This window comes from Hemicordylus capensis, chromosome 1 (genome assembly GCF_027244095.1).
Source record: "Hemicordylus capensis ecotype Gifberg chromosome 1, rHemCap1.1.pri, whole genome shotgun sequence".
In the NCBI taxonomy this organism is placed as follows: domain Eukaryota; kingdom Metazoa; phylum Chordata; class Lepidosauria; order Squamata; family Cordylidae; genus Hemicordylus; species Hemicordylus capensis.
The window spans coordinates 250,304,984-250,323,964 of NC_069657.1; the positions used below are offsets into that span (position 1 = coordinate 250,304,984).

At 41.0% G+C, this 18,981-nt stretch overlaps 1 protein-coding gene across 2 annotated transcripts in view; it reads left to right on the top strand.

Annotated features, from left to right (window-relative positions):
• Positions 1-11,127, top strand: part of B3GNT2 (UDP-GlcNAc:betaGal beta-1,3-N-acetylglucosaminyltransferase 2) — a 36,246-nt gene extending 25,119 nt beyond the window's left edge. For both annotated transcript variants that reach the window (XM_053284429.1, XM_053284428.1), the window contains exon 2: positions 7,634-11,127. In XM_053284429.1, the coding sequence (XP_053140404.1) occupies positions 7,643-8,836 (1,194 nt within the window). In that variant the 5' untranslated portion in view covers positions 7,634-7,642 and the 3' untranslated portion in view covers positions 8,837-11,127. The remainder of the gene's footprint in view (positions 1-7,633) is intronic.
• The last annotated feature ends 7,854 nt before the right edge of the window (positions 11,128-18,981 follow it).

Below are 18,981 nucleotides of genomic sequence, written 5' to 3' on the forward strand. Positions count from 1 at the left end.
CCAGAGATTTAGTGCACATTTAAAACTCATAAAAACAGATAAAAACCACAGTAGCTAGAAACACTTTAAAATTTTGACCCTTGTCTTTAGACTGCCAGCTCAGACTGCTCCAACAGGTTTTATGGGTGCGTATAGGTCATCTGTGTGGAGGGTAACTTAGTCTAGTTACTAGACATCTAGCCTCCTCATATGCAGATAAAGTTAAAAGCAAAACCCTATTTGGTCATTATGTTTACCACTCGTACCGTCTAGCCCTAGTCGAGCATTATCTTGTCTGAGTATATACATGTCTGTACACAAGTACATGGGGTTTTTTCGTGAATAACCATACCTGAGTTCATTTTAAGTGAACCTGGGTACAGGCCCATCAAATGTGTAGCACAGATAAGAGGTGTACTGCTGTACCTGTGCTTAACATAATATGTGAATAACCTGTGTTAACTGTGTGACCGTATTGAGTTTTCAACATAATGTGTAAATAGGGCTTCTGTGAACAGTGGATGCAGGTACAGATCTGGACACAGGTTCCATTATTGACATGTTTTGAATTCAGATACAGTAGTAAATTTCCTGTGTGTACTGTGCATTTGAGGGACTTCTATCCAAATTTGCTTTTAAAATGAACACGGGTGCAGACATTCACAAACAACCATGTATGAATGTACAAATATCTGAACGCAGGTAGAACATCTGACTAGGACATATGTTCAGTGGAACTTCTGATTAATTCTGTGCACTGAACTCCATATTGTGTTTGAGTAAATACGCTTAGGATCTGGTTGCATGACACATCTGTATGTAGCCGCATACAAGATATCCTGAAGAAAAGAAACTGGGATTGTTCCTAGACAGTGCTAAATCCCAAATGATTACCTTAGTTGCACTTTGTAAGTTGGTCCTTTTCATGACAGTTTATCACATGATACTTGCAAAACTCTCTCTGCATTTCACAGTTACTTTAACTTTAAATATGGATAACAGCCAGTGAGCATAACAGCAAGCTTCGTGGATGGGCTCCTCTTGTCGTGAAATGGGTGATTACAAGTGTTTTTACGATAATTAAAATTCTCAGAATCCTTGGACATTCTCTTTCAACTTGTGCAGTAATCTCCAATTTATTTATTTTATTTTTTATTTATTTAACCAATTTTTATACTGCCCAAAACTTACGTGTATGGGCAGTTTACAACAAAGCAAAACAAACAGAAGAAGAAATGACAGCAGAAAAATTAAAACATTAGTTTAAACAGAATAAATGATAAAAAAGTTAAAACATGACAACAATTTAATTTTATAAAAAAAATATACTAAAACAATGTTAAAACTATTAAAAAATATTTAATTAAAAGCCTGGGTGAACAAATGTATCTTTAAAGTCTTGTAAAAGGTTGTCAGAGATGGGGAGGCTCTTATTTCGGCATGTAGCCAGCACAAACATTCCATGTTTGTGCTGGCTGCATGCAACTCATCTAGCTCTAAGGACTCTCTCTCTTGTTCTTAACTCTGGAAAGTGGATAAGACCTTTAAATATCATTTCAGAAGGTTATGCTCCTAATGTGTGAGTACCACACAACCCCTCCACTTTGCACCTTGAGACTACAGGTTTACTTAAATCTGTATTGTATCTTATTCTTTCAACCTGCAGTTGCAGCAGGGTGGATTTGATTTAAATCAAACTGATTTAAATCACAATTTAAATCACTAGCAGGGTGGATAAAAATAAAAAAAAATCTGATTTAAATAAAAAAAAATCCGATTTAAATTAAAAAAAATTGGATTTTTTTGATTTAAATTGGATTTTTTTTATTTTTATCCACCCTGCTAGTGATTTAAATCGTGATTTAAATCAGTTTGATTTAAATCAAATCCACCCTGGCCCGTTGCAGTAAATTCGGCATTTACTTTCATACTCCAATTACAATTGACTCCATCCTATTTGTACTTTATAGTTTTGTTACTGGTTTCACTAGCAGAGAATAATTCTGTTTAATTTGGCCATCTTCCATATTTAGATCAATATTTAATAATGTTGTGTGTAGGGATGTGCACGGAACCACGGAGGCGTGGTCCGGCACTGGGGGGAGTGTGGCTTTAAGGGTGGGGGGGTAGTACTTCCCCCCCACTCTTCCCCCCCCCCGCTCTTCCCCCTCCGGCGCTGGACTTTGCTAAGACGTTTTTGGGGTGGCAGAGTTCCTCCCTGCTGCCCCTGCCCCCATCGTTGTCTGCAGAGTTTGCAAGCAGTCGAAGCTGGCACCCGTCGCGGTGCACGGCCACCGCTGGCACATGCGCCGCATACGTCACAATGATGTATGCGGCGTGCATGCACTGGCAACGGGAGCGCCCCGCAACGGGCGTATGCGTGGCGCCAGCTTCTACTGCTTGCAAACTCTGCAGACGACGATGGGAACAAGGGCGGCAGGGAGGAATTCTGCCGCTTCTGAAACGTTTTAGCAAAGTGCAGCACCGGAGGGGGAAGAGCGGTGGTGGTGGGGTAAGTATTACCCCCCCTGCCCTTAAAACCACACTCCCCCCACCGCCAGACCGGCCGAATTCCGGACCGGTCCGGAGGCCTCTTGCATGGCCCCGGACAGGTCTGTGCACACCCGTAGTTGTGTGGCAGAGGGGAAATTGCCTGGTATTTCCCAATGATTGAAGATATCCAGTCATTGGGAAATAGTAGGCAATTTCCCCTCTGCTATACAACATTACTGGTCTCATTGCCTGCTAGCTTGATGAAGAATCAAAAGACTGAGGGTGATTTGCCACTTCAAACAGTAAATGTGTACTTGAAGGTGCCTTTTGTACAAGTGGGGTTGAATTTATCTGATATGGTCAAGATTCATTCTTCATGCAGTGCAACAGAGCATGATATCTTCAGTTCGAATCTTTTGCTGCTTAGCTTTTATTTATACACTTGACTCTTCAGTAAGTCCTCCATGAAGGATAACTATTTCCCTGGTTGTAACTTCTTGTGTGCCATTTGCTTGATAGAATTTGTGAAAGTGGTTCTGTCCTGAGGTGCTTTAATAATTTTAAGATACATTTTTAGCAGTTTTTGCCATGTTGAACTATGAGGAAAAGTACAACTTAAAAAAAATTAAATTAATGGTTCATTTAAGACATGCTTGTGGGTTGTGGCAAATAAGAATTGTCACCAGTCAGGGATGACTGCAGTCATCCCTGAAAATTGCAGAAATTTCCCCCTTTTTAACCACAGATGACTGACATAGGGAGATATGGGTGGGATGGTAACTCTGGGTTTACTTGGAAGGCTGCTTCATCTTTAAGAACAGTGTGGAATATCTGAATAAAAGGTCCTTACAGACATGTTATGAAGACTCATTATCGTTCAATCTATTGTATGCTTGCAGTTCTCACCATTGTTCAGTAAACTTCCATAGATTTTTAAAAATTCCCTCAGTAGACTCGGATACACCACTAACAGTGTTCCCTCTAACAGGGATTCCCAGATGTTGTTGACTACAACTCCCATAATCCCTAGCCAAAGGCCATTGCAGCTGGGGATGCTGGTATTTGTAGTCAACAACATCTGGGAATCCCTGTTAGAGGGAACACTGGCCACTAAGAATTTTTGTGTAATGTTGAATCTCTCTAGTTTCTTCTTTAACATTGGCCTAATTGGGATTCAGTCCTAGTATTTGACATCGCATCTCCTTTCTAGCTACTTTCCCGTATTTTTCTGCCTAAGGAGGATGCATTTGTTTTTCCAGTTTGCCTTCTACTTCCTGCGTACTTCTATAGTACAACAGGAGTGGTAACTTACAAAGTGAGGGCTAGCTTCTGTTTGTCTGCTCCATCCCTAATACTCAACATAGAGTATGGTGGAACTGTGATCACATATTTTGTGATGCCCAGAATGCCATTGTGTAGGTGGCAGTTTCCCTTTTACTGCACTGTGGTTGTCATTTGTTAGAGAAGATGGGAGTGAGATCTGTTTACCCCTTCGCCTTGCAGAGGTCAGGTCAAACCTAGTAGAATAGCAAATCTTTTCCTATTGGCACCTGATGTAAAGGCCGGCATCTCCCAGCAATTAAGGGGATACAAGCGGTTAGCCCATTTAAACAAGTTGGCTTTATTTTTCACAATAATGTAATTAGTGCATTTATATTTAGCAAAAGAATCAAGCTTATTGGTCTAAGTTCCTTTATCATTGAATTTTTAAAGCATTAACTTTATTACTTGTCCATATTTGACTGGTCAGATCCTCAACTTTAGGAAGCGTGTGTGTGTGTGTGTGTGTGAGAGAGAGAGAGAGAGAGAGAGAGACCATTCCAAAGCAAAGGAAGGTAGCAACAAAACATGTGCACAATACTGCAGCATACCAGGATTCAAAGGGCTGTTTGCCCAAGTGAATGGCGCTTCTGCTTGAGTGGTGTGTGTGTGTCTGTCTTTGGACAGTCCTTGACCTTTGCCAACTTCCTCCTCTGGCTGTAGCTCCCTGCTCCCTCCACCATCCCACACTGTTACTGAGGATCAGGAGACCCTCAGAATAGGCTTTACATTTAGAATGCAGGAAAGCCTCTTGGACTTTTAGGACCCACTCAACATCATAAGCCACCTAATGGCTCAGTGGGGAAATTACTTGCCTGGTGAGCAAGAGGTTGCTGGTTCAGATCCCCACTGGGTGAAACACACATATCGGGCAGCAGCGATAGAGGAAGGTGCTGAAAGGCATCATCTCACACTACACGGGAGGAGGCAATGGTAAACCCCTCCTGTATTCTACCAAAGAAAACTACATGGCTCTGTGGTCACCAGGAGCTGACACCGACTCGAGGGCACAACTCAACATCATGCAAGAGAGCTTGACAAGCTTTACGTTTATGCTGCTTTTCTTTATTCATGTGTTACACTGTAATTTATTAGAATGTTAGAATATCAAGAAGGGGAGGGGGACATTTTCACCTCTTCCCCCAAAGTTTATGCTCTTTTCTTTTACCTAATCAAGGATTCTGCTTTATTATGTTCAGACCAGTGTTCCCTCTAACGTGTGTGTGAACGTGTGCGTGCACACAAGTTTTTTTAAATGTCCGTTCAGTTAATTTTAGATCCCACTCAGGTTGAATCGGGAAGGCCCCACTATGAATGCATGTTTGCACACACTGCCTTGATACTGACGCCCAGAACAAAACCTGTTCTGCACGCAGAAGGAAAAAATTAGAAGGATCAGTGGTTCAGACACACTAATATTTTTTTTTAAGTGGGGCAGGGGAGCTTTAAAATAACTAGTCTTGTGTTAAACAACCAATGCAGCTTGTGGGGAAATTCTTAAGGGTTGCCTTGTCCTAGGTGAGGTTGGTTGCTCCCTTGGGTCATGAGCAAAAGTGCTCTTCTGCATCCCACTGTGTTCAGACACCAGTGTATGTATGTATGGGAGGAATAGGGCTTCTTTCAACCCTGGAACCAATCCAGGCTTTGAAACTGTCTCTCCCATGAGGTCTGTCTGGCAACCTTGCTCCTATGCTAATGCTCTTCTTGTTTTGAAGGGCTTCTGCGTAGGAGGCTAGTCTCTGGTTTGCTGTATTCCCTCCTATTTTATTCTCTCTGGGGTGTGGGTGTGCTTTCTCCCCACCCCCTTCTCTGGTTTTTCATCTATCTTTGAGGTTTGGGGAGTCACTTTGAATGTCCTTTTCAATAGAAAAGCCAGTTATAAATAACACACAGTTCAGAGGGGGAAGTCTGTGAATCCTTTTTGTTATGAATAAACAAAATTCTCAGCTAGTAAATGTTAGCTCACATGCCTCAAGGAAATTGTCACCCAACCAGTACTGATCTGTAGAATTGGTATTACAACTTCAAAACAAGTAATTTTGGCTTTTGTTGCCTTCATGTCATATGTCCTGTGTTGTAAAATGCCATACAGGGATTACTTTTATTACATTATTCCTTGTTTCCAATCTGACACTGCTCTGAGTGACCTAAATGCAAATAGTACAAATTGACAATAATGCTCAGCATGACTTTATCTTACCCTCCCTCCAAAGAGCAGGATGGCACACATGATTGGTCCCTCTGCACAAGAATCCTGTGAGGTAAGGTTAGGCTGAGAGAGCATGATTGGCCCAAGATCCTCACGTGAGCTTCGTGGCTGCTGAGTGGGGATTTGAACCTAGACTTCCCAGGTCTGATACTCTATCCTTTGTGCCACACTGGCTGTATTTCTGAGCTCTTTGCCAACATAATCACTGCACCACCAGGAGCCCCAGAAGGTTACAAGTTCGATCCTGACCAGGGGCTCAAGGTTGACTCAGCCTTCCATCCTTCCGATGTCAGTAAAATGAGTACCCAGAATGTTGGGGGCAATATGCTAAATCACTGTAAAGCGCTTAGAGAGCTCCAGCTATAAAGCGGTATATAAATGTAAGTGCTGTTGCTATAATCACCTAAAATATAGTATAGTATGCCACTTAAATAGATAATAGGTTGAGCAAGTAATTGCATTCTATCACAGCTAGAGAGAGATGAGTTATGATGTGTGCGGCTTTTTGAATGAGAAAAGGATGGTAGCTTTCATTCCTAGTCATTTATATTGGATACTAGTTTAAATGTTACGATCTTTTACACTGAGACACACTTTAAAAAATAATAATAATGGGCCCTTTGAAATGCACCAGCCACCTCATACATTCTGAGGTGGTATAAGTGCATGACAAGTTTGTGCCATTTAAGCACCTGCATATTTAATTGCAGAACCCTACTTTTTCCAAGTGGGAGCAATATTATTAGCTCCAAGCATGTATGTAAATGATTACTAAAGCCACTCCACTTTGGCTTTGTTCAGATGTTCCCTTGCATGTTTCCTTTGGAAACTGGAGGGAAACTGAATCAGTATACTGATCAGACATTGTATGAAGATTGGTGAGAGAAGTGCAGGCTGATACTTAAAATATTTCAGGGATGAGTGGTTTTTGTGTCATCTTTTGTAGTATATGGCCAACACTGGACAGGCTTAATCTACAGGATCTTAATGAGCTCCTTCTAACATTCCAGAAACTTGATATTTTTCACTAATTTTTCATTGATTGCTTGTTTTCTACTTCTTGCCCATAAGTTAAAGTTGTTTTGGATTATAGTCATATCTCTTATTGCATTGCATTGAAAAATGACGGTAAGGAGAATGGATATTTGTTTACTCTGCACTGCATATTGCGGTATGTGTGGCTAGTGTTTTTAAAGTCCATGGCTAAGCACTGTAATGTTCAGTACTGTGAGAATAAAATATTTAAACAAGACTAATAGCTTTATCACTCATTTATGTCTAGTAATCTTCTGTAATTCAGTTTCAAGTTTTAGAGAATGTTGTGCCTTGTCATTAAAATGATTTAGTGAGTAGTTTGTTCCCTTATTCAGACATGATCATCTTCTCTGAAGTGATGTGTCTGGGAGATCTTGATGTTCATCTTTTGACCTTCCACTGGGGTTTGTTTTTGCAAAACTTTATTCATGATTGCCATAGATGGCTCATGAGTTTCTGTATTGTTCAAGATGAGACATTTCTTGATTTGTTCAACTTGACATTTCCTTCAAAGACTTAAAATCATTTTGTTCATCTGAGAAATGTTGCGAGATATTTGCATATTTTTCTGATACTAATGGCTTTCTCGTTTTCTAGATATGAGACATGAGTGTTGGACGCAGAAGATTAAAGTTGCTGGGAATTCTAATGATGGTGAACTTCTTCATATATGTGATCGTGGAAGTATCAAAGAGCAGTGGCCAAGAAAAGAATTCAAAAGGACATGTTGTAATACCCACGAACAAATTCTGGAGAAAGTATACTCCTCACAAGGCATATTGGAATAAACAGCAGCAGAAGTTGGAACACTTATACAATCCTATTTTGGCATTGCTTTCCAATATGACTGTGGAGGAAAGTTTTTCTTCTAATGCTAGTGTTTTGAACTCCTGTGACCCTGACCCAACTGTATCTTCGGAAGTTAGTGGCTTTGCAGATTTGCCAGATAGATTTAAAGACTTCTTAAATTACTTGAGATGTAGAAATTATTCTTTATTAGTAGACCAACCACACAAGTGCAAACATAAACCTTTTTTGCTTCTGGCTATCAAATCACTTATACCACATTTTGATAGAAGACAAGCAATTCGTCAGTCTTGGGGGAAAGAAATTAAATCAGGAGACATAACTATTGTGAGGGTCTTTCTATTGGGCCAGACCCCTCCAGAGGATAACTATCCTGATCTCTCTGATATGCTGAAATTTGAGAGTGAAACCCACAAAGACATTCTTCTGTGGAACTACAGAGATACTTTCTTCAACTTGACTCTGAAAGAGGTACTGTTTCTGAAATGGGTCAGTAATACCTGCCCAGATGCCCAGTTTATTTTCAAGGGAGATGATGATGTTTTTGTGAATACCCATCAGATCCTGGATTACTTGAAGAGCTTAACCAAGGATAAAGCCAAGGACTTGTTCATAGGTGATGTGATTAAAGATGCTGGACCTCATCGTGAAAAGAAACTGAAGTACTATATTCCAGAAAGTATTTATGAAGGCTCTTATCCTCCATATGCAGGAGGTGGTGGGTTTCTCTATTCTGGGGATCTGGCACTAAGATTAACAAATGCATCTGAGCAGGTCCTCCTTTATCCTATTGATGATGTGTATACTGGAATGTGTCTTCAGAAACTTGGGCTTGCTCCAGAAAAACACAAAGGATTCAGGACATTTGACATCGAAGAGAAACACAGGAATAACATTTGTTCCTATACAAATCTAATGTTGGTTCACAGCCGGAAACCTCAAGAAATGATTAAGATTTGGACAAACTTGCAGGATCCACGCTTAAGTTGTTAAGTACATATGTGACTTGTCTAAAATTTCCAAATTTGGGTTTAAATTTCTTGGCTAAATGGTTAATACACTGTCTTCGTATGGTGGCTTATTTTGCAAAACAAAGTTAGCTATAAACTGTCTGTCTAGTACTTCTAAAAGCAGGACTCCAATAACAGGGCACATTTTGAGGATATGGCATGAAGATGTAATCTTTATATTTCTACTGTCATGTTTCAATATTTTCACCTAATAAAATATTGAAAAATCATAGCCTTCAGAAATTGTGATTAAACTCATCATTGAGTAAATTACTAGTTAGTCCTGTGGTATTGGAAGTACAGTTTTCCTGTTTTCTAGTGCTGGTAATTTTAATTGTGGTCTGTTTTAATGACAACTTCATTTAACTGAAGTCATACACTTCTTGACTTGTTTACCTGAGATGAAACATCTCTGAAATTATGTTGTAAGTCAGATTCAGGAAGGTAGTTTCTAAATAAACATGGCAGATAATGCCCTAATTACTGAAAGATTTTTAAAAACATTTTTAACCCTTCTAATATTACCCCACCACTAAACAGTATTCAATTAAATGTGAAACAGACACATTGGTGCAATCTAAATGACAGTGCATTTAAATGTTCAAATGATATATTATTCATTTGCAGAGAAGCTATATAACTTTAAAACGTGACGTGTAAATTTGAGAGGTTGAGGCTTTTTATATATCAGACAATATATAATGGACAAACATTTTACAATTTTACTGGTATTAAAGCTACACACTCTCCTTTTACCAAGATAATAGGCTTCATATTTGCTCAGTTGTTGTCTTCTACATTGATTTTAAAAAAAGATACTAGGCAACTTGGATTTGAGCTAATTAACTGGTTTGTGAAATTGCACATTGGTTCATAAAAACTGGGCATTCCCTGCAGGCTAGACTTGCAATCTCATAGATAAGTGGTGGTTTTTGATATCCCAAGTATAAGTGAACCCTAAACTTGGAAGGAGTATCTCAAAGGAATGATCCTTGAAACCCCAGAAGTCCTACCTGCCATATCTTCATCTGTGTCATATGAGATAATTATTCAAAACGGTGACTGCTTTTATATATGTAGAAGTGCCTGTATTTATTCAGATGGAAGACCAAAACACTTTCTTAAATATATTTAAGAAAATTTTATTTGTATAGTGTTGTCAGTCATATTTAAATAGAAAATGCTATTTTAAATGTGTTGAAAATATTAAATATATTAAAATAAAGTTAGTTGTTTTTTAATTTGAAAAATGCAATTTAAGTAGTGTTTTGTGTAGATCCTGGATTTTGTGTAATTCTTCCAGACAATTCACTGAATAGCAATCACTAACTGGACAATCCGTTCAGGAGTATGTTGGAACTTACATTTATTACAGTACTTAGCTCCTGGTCTGTGATCTGCTGCTTGAGGAGCAAGCCCATAAAACTGGACACTATTCTTGCCCATCTGCATACTGGTGTGCAATTTCTGTCATTGTGCTGCTTGGTTAGGAGTAGGTTGTAACTAAAGTGACACTTTGCAGTGGAAAGGATCCTCTGTTCCCACTAGATTCATTGGTGCCATATAAGAACAATTCTATTGCTCTGATGCACAGAAGACGTAATGGCCTTGTGAGGATGCACACACTCCCACACCTGCAAATACAACAAAGTCTTATGGCATTTCAGACTAACAAACGTATTGTAGCACAAGCTTTCATGGTCTAAAGCCGATATGCTTAATAATACAGAAAGAGAGGGAGAAACATTGTAAACAGAGAGGTGAAAGGTCTATGGGATGTAAGAGGTGAAGTCCATGACCATTTTTATGTAAAGCTTAAATCTAAGAGATAAAAGTACACCTATAATTAGTGGCCTCAAAATCTCAAATGCCTTAAAGGCATATAGAACTCTTTTTCTAGATCGAAAAGATTCCACAATTGCATTCTTCCATTGAAACCCATCAACAAGCTAGAGCTTACTTGATGGAGGAGGGTGGTGGTGGTGATGATATGTTTCTGCCCAAATTGTCCTTCAGTTGATTCTTAAGTGATAAAGTTGCATGTGTATGTTAACAAGGAAGATGTACTTGCCCACTTAGTTCTCTGTGTGTGGTTTACTGAGCCATCTTATTTTGTCCATCTACTTTTCTGTATCCAGTTTTATGGCTGTTCCTCCACTGCCTGTTGTATTTCCTAGCTTCATGTTATCTGCAGTCTCTAAATTTTATTGAAAAACATGACTTTCTTTCAACTATATTTTTGTAAATCAAATAAAATTTCTTTGAATTTGAAAATTGGTGTGTTCCTATGAGAGATGTTTACAGGCTTTTCAGCAATATTTTGAGGGGGGTTTTACAGTTCAACATTGAGTATTAAACTGTTGCCTATTTAATACTTTGTGTGTGCAAATGCAGGGATATGAGCTGTGTCAATACTATTTGTTTCTAAAGTGCCTAAAAACAACTCTGTTTTCTTACAAAAGGAGAATTGGAAGGTGACTCCCGCCCAGGATCTCCATGGTGATAAAGCTATATCCATGCCCAGGAACTCCATGGTGATAAAGACCATACATCTAAATAAGATGCATATAAAAGGAACAGGAAACAAGAAGGGAGTTTCTAGAGTATAATAGCAAACAACTAAAGCAAACTATTGCTGAATGGAGCACAATATGAAAGCTATACAGTTGTCAAGCTCTTTAGGATGACCAGCATAACTGTTTGCATTGCGAATGTACTTGGATCACATGAATCGTCCAAACAGTTAAAGTGTTCAGTGAAAGAAATGAGATTTCAAGCCACTAACATATTCAGTTACCTACATAAGACTTGTTAGATTTTAAGTCTGTTAAGCATGATTAGACTGGTAGTTTCTCATGACATGTGGAGTGTCATGCCAAGTTTTTGGGAATGAAATTTGTAGCCCCTGTAACTGAGAAGAAGTTTGCATCTTTTCCACATCACCCCCACTTATTTTGCACATTGGAAGTTCAAATGCAAGGATCCTTCTGTTCCCTTTGGACCAAACTGCATGTTATGTTAAATATAGGACCAAATTAAGCGTTTAACAAAGCAAACCAGCTATGGTAAGGACCCCTCCCCTCACCCCCAGGTCATGAATGGGACCACAGCATGTGGAGGGAGGATTTAGCTAGGGATGTGCACGAAGTGGATCATTGATTTGGAAAGCAGATTTCAAAGGAATTGTTCTGCCTCGACCCACCTACCTAGGTCCAAGGCAAACTCACAATAATAGGGAAAAACCCACCCCCTCCTTTGTGATGGTATGAGTTGGAATGAGCTAAAAGCTTGTCACTCCTGTGTATCTCTTTCCTGCAGGCCTCCTTCTTTGCCACCTTTGTTGGAGGATTCTATATCAAAAAGCCCTAATACATTCTCCTTATTCTTGTCTAGAATATGTTGCCTGTTTTTCTCCACAATTTTGAATAAAGCAATACTACAATAACTTCTGAATTACTTTAAGAGGCATATTGATTGTACTAATGAAAAGACATGCTCAATAGGGCATAAAAGTTTTAAACAAACTTATTTTAGAGATATAGAAATCTTGATGATTATTTTGCACTGAGAAAAACTGATTCCTTGACCTAAACTACCTTTATTTAGAAGTTAAAAACACCTTCCTAGCACTCTTATTAAGGAAAATGGGTTAAAATTTCTGTTTGGATGCTGGGGCTGTGCCTTACCAAAATAATTGGGAATGGATTGATTTTGATAAGAATCTTGTCAAGTGCATTGACCTGCATATGGGGAAGTCCTTATTGAGCTGTTCGGGTAATACAGAGCACATTGGATCACTCCAATGCATTGGGGGATGGAGGCGTACTTGGTTAATTGTACCCTATTGGGCACAATTTTTAACATTGGATTCAATCTAATGAACAAATAAAAGGGCACCCATCAAGTTGGGCCTCAGTATTGGACCAAAGTGATTCACAGCCTTATCGGCATCCGTCCACCCTGAAATTTTCACCAAATATGAACTCTCCTCACATTTTTAAAGCAGGTTGCCCCAGCCCAAATTATTTTCCATCTTCCTAAGTTACCAAATCAGCCATCATACAGCTTTTTGTCCCCATAAAATGATCCGAGAACCTTATTATGCGTCTATTGGTGCTAATGGCAGCTTTGGGAATGTGATTTTAGCACTATGACACAAGGGGAAATTGTAGCATACCCCACCCCTCTGGTCCCAATTAGGATTGCAATGCACGCACGCTCTTTAAAGATAGAAACTCTGCAGTCAGAGGTTATATTAAGGACCAAACTACTAAGAAGTAATTGTGTGTGCATCTTGGAACTCCCTCACCATTGAATGTGTACACATGTGCAGCAAATGTCTCTCCAAACAACAACAGATATTTATATACCGCTTTCCAACACAAGTTTTCAAAGTGGTTTACATAGAGAAATAAATAAATCCAAAGGCAATGATATGTTAAATGATGCAGATTTCGTGACTGCATGAATTAGTCCCTTTCTCAATGGCCTCCACTTACTTCCCTAATTCATTTCTGGACACCACTTTTCATGCCATTGTAGTATTCTTTTGTGTAAAAAACCAAAAATCTGTCAAGTTCAGAATAAAACAGTGGTTCGAGAGTCATGAAACATATCTTGTGTTCATAGAATTTATGGTTATCTGAATTCAGATAATTTTATCTGCTTCAGTGTGCCTACCTATGCCACAGTTCTCCTAGCAAAAACTTCAAGTCTGGGGAGGGAGGGTGTTAGGGCTGTTTGAACCACATCCTCAGAATGTGGCTGGGTTGTTTCCTTGGGCTTTTCATATAACTAGAATTCTTTCTTTGTGTAAAGGTGCAGTTGATACCATCTACCAGCTGAGGAGAAGTTTCTGCTCTCTTTGGACACTAACGTCATGTTACTTGGTCCGTGTATTTTATTTGGGGACAGTGCTATTTCCTAGTAGCTACTGCAACCTTGGCAAGGCAATAAAAGCAGTTAGCAAGAGTACAGGGGATGGAGGAAGAGCAGGATATAAATGCAAAAAAAACCCTGTAGTTCAGCAACATCTGTGGAGTACCACAGGTTGGGAACCCCCTGTTGTAGAGAATAGATGAGGAAAATGTGCATGATTTTGACATTATTTTGAGAAGCCATTCAAGAATCTGGCCAGACGCCTCCAATGGCCGGGTAGTCCCTGCTCTCTTTCTAGGGGTTGACTGCAACACAGCTGGATCCAATCTGATTTTCTTTCAAAGGCTACAGGTAACCTTTTAGTCCTTTCATGGTGAATTGCTGCTCCAACATCAGTGTTGTCTTTGGGTCCAGGTTCCTTGGCAATGTGAAGCATGTTCAGTTTGTGGTCATTCTTGTTGAGGTCTGCTGTAGCTGCTCCAGGTCAGGTACCAGCTGCTGTGATCATTTGCAGAGATCATCTCTGCATTCTCCACATCTATCTGTGGGGTGGGAGTTGGCAGGAGTAGGTGAGCGCAGCAAGGAAATGAGTCTGCTCTTGGTGGCTGCTGGTGGTGGTGGTGTCAAAAGGTATGAATGCTTGAAAAAGGGCTGAGATACCTGTCTTCAGCTTCAATGTATGCCTTGATATTTTATTCCTAGAGAACATCCACTCTCGTCACCTCAAATTGCCCCAGTTCTTCAGCCAACAAGCCTGAGAAGCTCAGTTTCAGAGCAGGTATATGGTCAGTAGCCTCCGCTGTGGTTACAGATTCAAAGAACTCATTCAGTGTCTCTGGAATCTCCTTATCCTCAATAATTAGGAGTATGTAGAACCAGTTCTAGCTTGAACTGGCCTGGCCCCGCAAAAAGGGCCGATCTGAGTTTGAACTGAACCAGTCCCAGTTTTGATCCATTCAACCAGTTTGGCCATGCTTGGGGGATCCAGTAAAAAGCAAAGGGGATTCCCTACCTATAAAGGGGTTTGAGGGGCGGGCAGGGAGGCAGGCTAGAGGGTACTTGACTGGTGCCGGCCCCTCTCAGCCCTGCCGGCGTTGCTCCCCATCCCTCGAATCCCTTTATAGGTAGGGAATCCTCTTTGCTTTTAAAGGGGAAATCCTGTACAAGCAAGGCACTCTAACTAGGCCGACCTAGTTCAACAGCATGAACCAAACGGGCAGCCGGTTCTAATGAACCATTTTGTGGACCGGCAATTCGCTTCAAATTCAGTTTGAATTTGAATTTCCTGGGCAGTTTGAATTTGAACTGAACCACTGCTGATGGTTCCATGCACACCTCTCTTAATAATGCCTTTCACACCCTCATCATATAAACCCTGGCAGGTTTTCTGTTTCTGATATTTTGAAGGACATTTTTGTTATTACCCATGACAATTCTAGCTATGTGCTCCTCAAACTCTCTTTTTGAATCCCTTATTGTCTCCTTGCATTTCTTTTGCCAGAGTTTATTTTCCTTTCTGTTCTCTTCACTTGGGTAGGACTTCCATTTTCTGAAGGAAGTCTTCTTCCCTTTTATAGCTTCCCTGCATCCAGGGGCGTAGCTAGGGGAGAAGGCGCCTGTGTTCATCCCTCTGTCTTGCGGCCACCCAGAGTGAGGGAGAGAATGAAGAAAATAGGGAGAGATGTACTGGAGGGTCCCCAGGAGCTGGCCCATGTTCTTTGAAACCTTTCGCTCAGTTTATAGCTATGCCCCTGCCTGCATCTGCATGCTGGCATCCTCCTGAACTTGGTGGTACCTTTCCTCCTCTTGGTATACATTCCAACTGAGCTTCTATTGTGGTTTTAAATAAGTTCCATGCTTTCTGGAGTGATTTGACTCATTTTTGAGACATTTCCTCTTCTGAAGTCCAACACGTGTGTGTTGGACTTCCTTGACAATGTTCCACATGTATATAAACTGAATTGGATCACACTGTGTTCACGGTTTCCTGGTGAGAGAGAGAGAGATAGAGAAGAGCTTTTTACAATTAAGTGCCTTCAACATGTGGCACAACACAACTAGATAAAATGCTTCTTTCTTCTTGTCTTGTCTTGGGCAATGACCGGCTTTGGTTATTTGGACATTAATCAAAAACATGTTCCATGCCTCAAAAGGTTCCATAGGGATCAATTAGGCACTGGTAATGCTTAGCAAAGCAGCTACTTAGATGCATGTACACAAGATAAACAAAGCCACATTTTAAAAAAATAGTATCTCTTCTACTTGTAAGTTATATTTATATTAAATATATTGTCGATTTCATATTCACAAATAAGGGCCTTTTCAGACTGTGAGTGCACAAGCAATTTATTTTAATATTTAAGCTGCTTTGCAATGGTATTTATTGCAGGTTCTAAAGCGAAAACTCTTTTGTACCACAGTACCATTCATGCTAAAAGTGCTTCAGAAGAACTACCACAGACAGTGAATTGAGCTAGGAGGGCCTGTGATCATTTGACAGCTCCCAAGATATGAAGAATGTGTCATGTTGTTTCTGGGTCGTGGGAGTGCCATTTAGGAAGGACAGTGAGATCATCTCTTCCATTGTATCTCAGACCATATGTGATTATTTTTTAGCAGCCTCTCTCTTTCTGGCCAACTCATGGGTCCTACAAACAGAGGGTTGCCATAAACAATTAAGTGAGCCTTACATACAAGATATGCATGAAAAATGTGCAAAGGGGGGTGGTTTACATGGTTATTGAAAACATTCCTGTAGTAGTCATGAGATATAAAAATGCTCCACAAGAAGATCTCTTAAAATGTGCTTTCTGTGGATTCAAGAGTAGGTCTTTGAATCTTGCTGAGAATCTTCTGTTATATTATTCTGAAGTCTAAACTGTGGCCCTTGTCGGCCAGAAATTTTTCCACCCAACCCAATGCACTATTTTCGAAGTGGCTGTCTCAAACAATGGATTGACAGAGGCTGCAAACTGCCTGCCAGCCCACTGCATTGCACAAACCTTGTGTGATGGCAGCCCACCACTGAATCGCCTACATGCTTCCTCTTCTGCCCCCTTCCCTTGGGTTTTTTTTAAAGCCAGAGCTGGAAGAGTGGAGAGCAGCAGCTGCCACTGCCAAGTAGGAATGGGAGAGCCTCTGGGATTGGAGGGGAGGAGTGTGTGGTGGGGTTTGTGTACTGGGGCGGGCGGGTGAGGGGAGGTTAGAGTGGGGGTCTGGGAAAGACTGGGGTGCAGTGCACTGAGGGGGTGGGAACTGGGTGGGGGCAGATGGGTGCACAGCATGCTCTGTGCCAGGCCTGCTCAACTTTGGTCCCCCAGCTGTGTTATGGGGCTACAACTCCCGTAATCCCCAGCCACAGTAGCCAATAGCCAGGGACTATGGGAGTTGTCAGCCAACATCTGCAGGAAGGCCAAAGTTGAGCAGCCTTGCTCTATGCACTGCACAGGCATGGATGTGTGGGAGGCTGGACACACGGAGGCAGAAGTGCACCTAGGTAATTTTGGAGCCTGGACCTAAAGGCTTTTGGAGCCCCCCCTCCCCAAATTAAGCATCATGCTCGGCTGGGCAACCACACAACCCGGGACAGACTAAAGAGAATTGGGGGGGGCAGGGGCTGTGGAGGCCCTGGACTTCAGCCCCAAAGTCCAGGAGTAAGAGCACCTCTGCCGAGAGGGCTGAGCCCAGGTCTGACTGAATGCAAAGCACCTGGGTTAACAAGCACTCACCTCGGATGCCAGGAGGAGGAACAACTAGTAGGAAATGAGTTAACCCTCAAACAGCATTCTCTCATTAAAGACTGTTTTTCATTTAGAAGAAGAAGAAGAGCTGAGTCTTCATTCCTCGTGTTTAGGTGTAATGCACCGTTAGCCCCTTCAAGAAATCCAAGACAGAGCGTACAAATATTTGTGAAAAAGAAAAACTGGTGTAACATCTTCCTGACCGCTGTGGCTGCCGTTGATTCTGCATGTGGAGTTTGTGAGTGAACCACTTCCCTGTTTAGGTTGCAGCAGCATTGTAGTGTATCAGCCAAAGGGCAAGATTATTCCCGGTCAATTTTCCAAAGCCAACCAGCTGGCTCTGTACCTTGGGAAATGCTGCTATTGACTGGTGCTGCCTGGGGAGGGAGATAGAGGAAGGGCCGTGGCCTCCCGAGAACTGTGCCGAATGGAAGCTGATACGGTTAAGTCAGCAGCTGAGACCACAGTTGGGTTTTATCACGGGGCAGATCGGCTGTAGAAGATGGGTCTATTCATCCTAAACCCCAGAGTTTTAAGACGCACAGGAGTTCTCACGATTTTTCCTGCTGTTTCTCTTTCAAAGAAAAACGTTCTTGATCTTTTGTGTCCTTTCAGGGAAAGACAGGCTTGACAAACAGCCTGCATTAAATCTGAAACCTTCATTAAAGGTTGTGAAATTAAGGACTTCTTGCCAAAACCTTCTTTTCCTACATTCTTTCATTTAGCAATATTAGGATAATGCCTTCGGCTGTAACTTTAATTGTGCTGAGATGAACACCCTATAGAACATTTCTCAGCCAGAACGTAGGTTTTAGCTTTTTATAAAACAATGTAACCAAAACATCAAATGAAATCCATTGTATATTTTGGGGAGAGCATCCAGATAGAACGTCACTGGGAGTAGAGCTTAGTGTACCGTCCAGTGTGTCAGGACTTAACAGGCAGAAAGGAGGGGGAAGTGCAATTACTTTTAGGATAACCATGTTCTTTATCAGGCTTTGATTGGTCCCCAATGATTAAATTACTGCTTGCTTACATGAGACCAAGGGAACAATGTTATTTTTCAACACGGTTACTTAATTTCCTCCCCCATAGGAGAGGAGTGGTAATGTTATTCTTGGTAATCTGCTTGCTGCTTTAGTGAAGAAACAGATTTATTGAAATGAAAACACAGACAAATGCTTGAAGCAGTAGTGGACAAGGACATATGTCATGAATGTCTAGAACAGTGTTCTTTATTGTAAGGCCTGGGGACAAGTGGTGTCTCCCATCAACCCTCGGTTTGGCCCCCTGACTGATTGTTTGTTGGGCCTGTATGAAGCTTCAGCCAAAGCTGAATACTCTACACAATTCCCTTGGGCAACATGCAGAGATGACCATTCTCACCATATAGTGCTCAGCTTTGCCCAGCATCAGGGAGCTCCTTTAAGGGAAACTGAGCTCTCTAGGGCCTCTGCACCATCTTGGAAGATGTACACAGAGTGCTGGGGAGTATAGCCCTTCCTAGAGC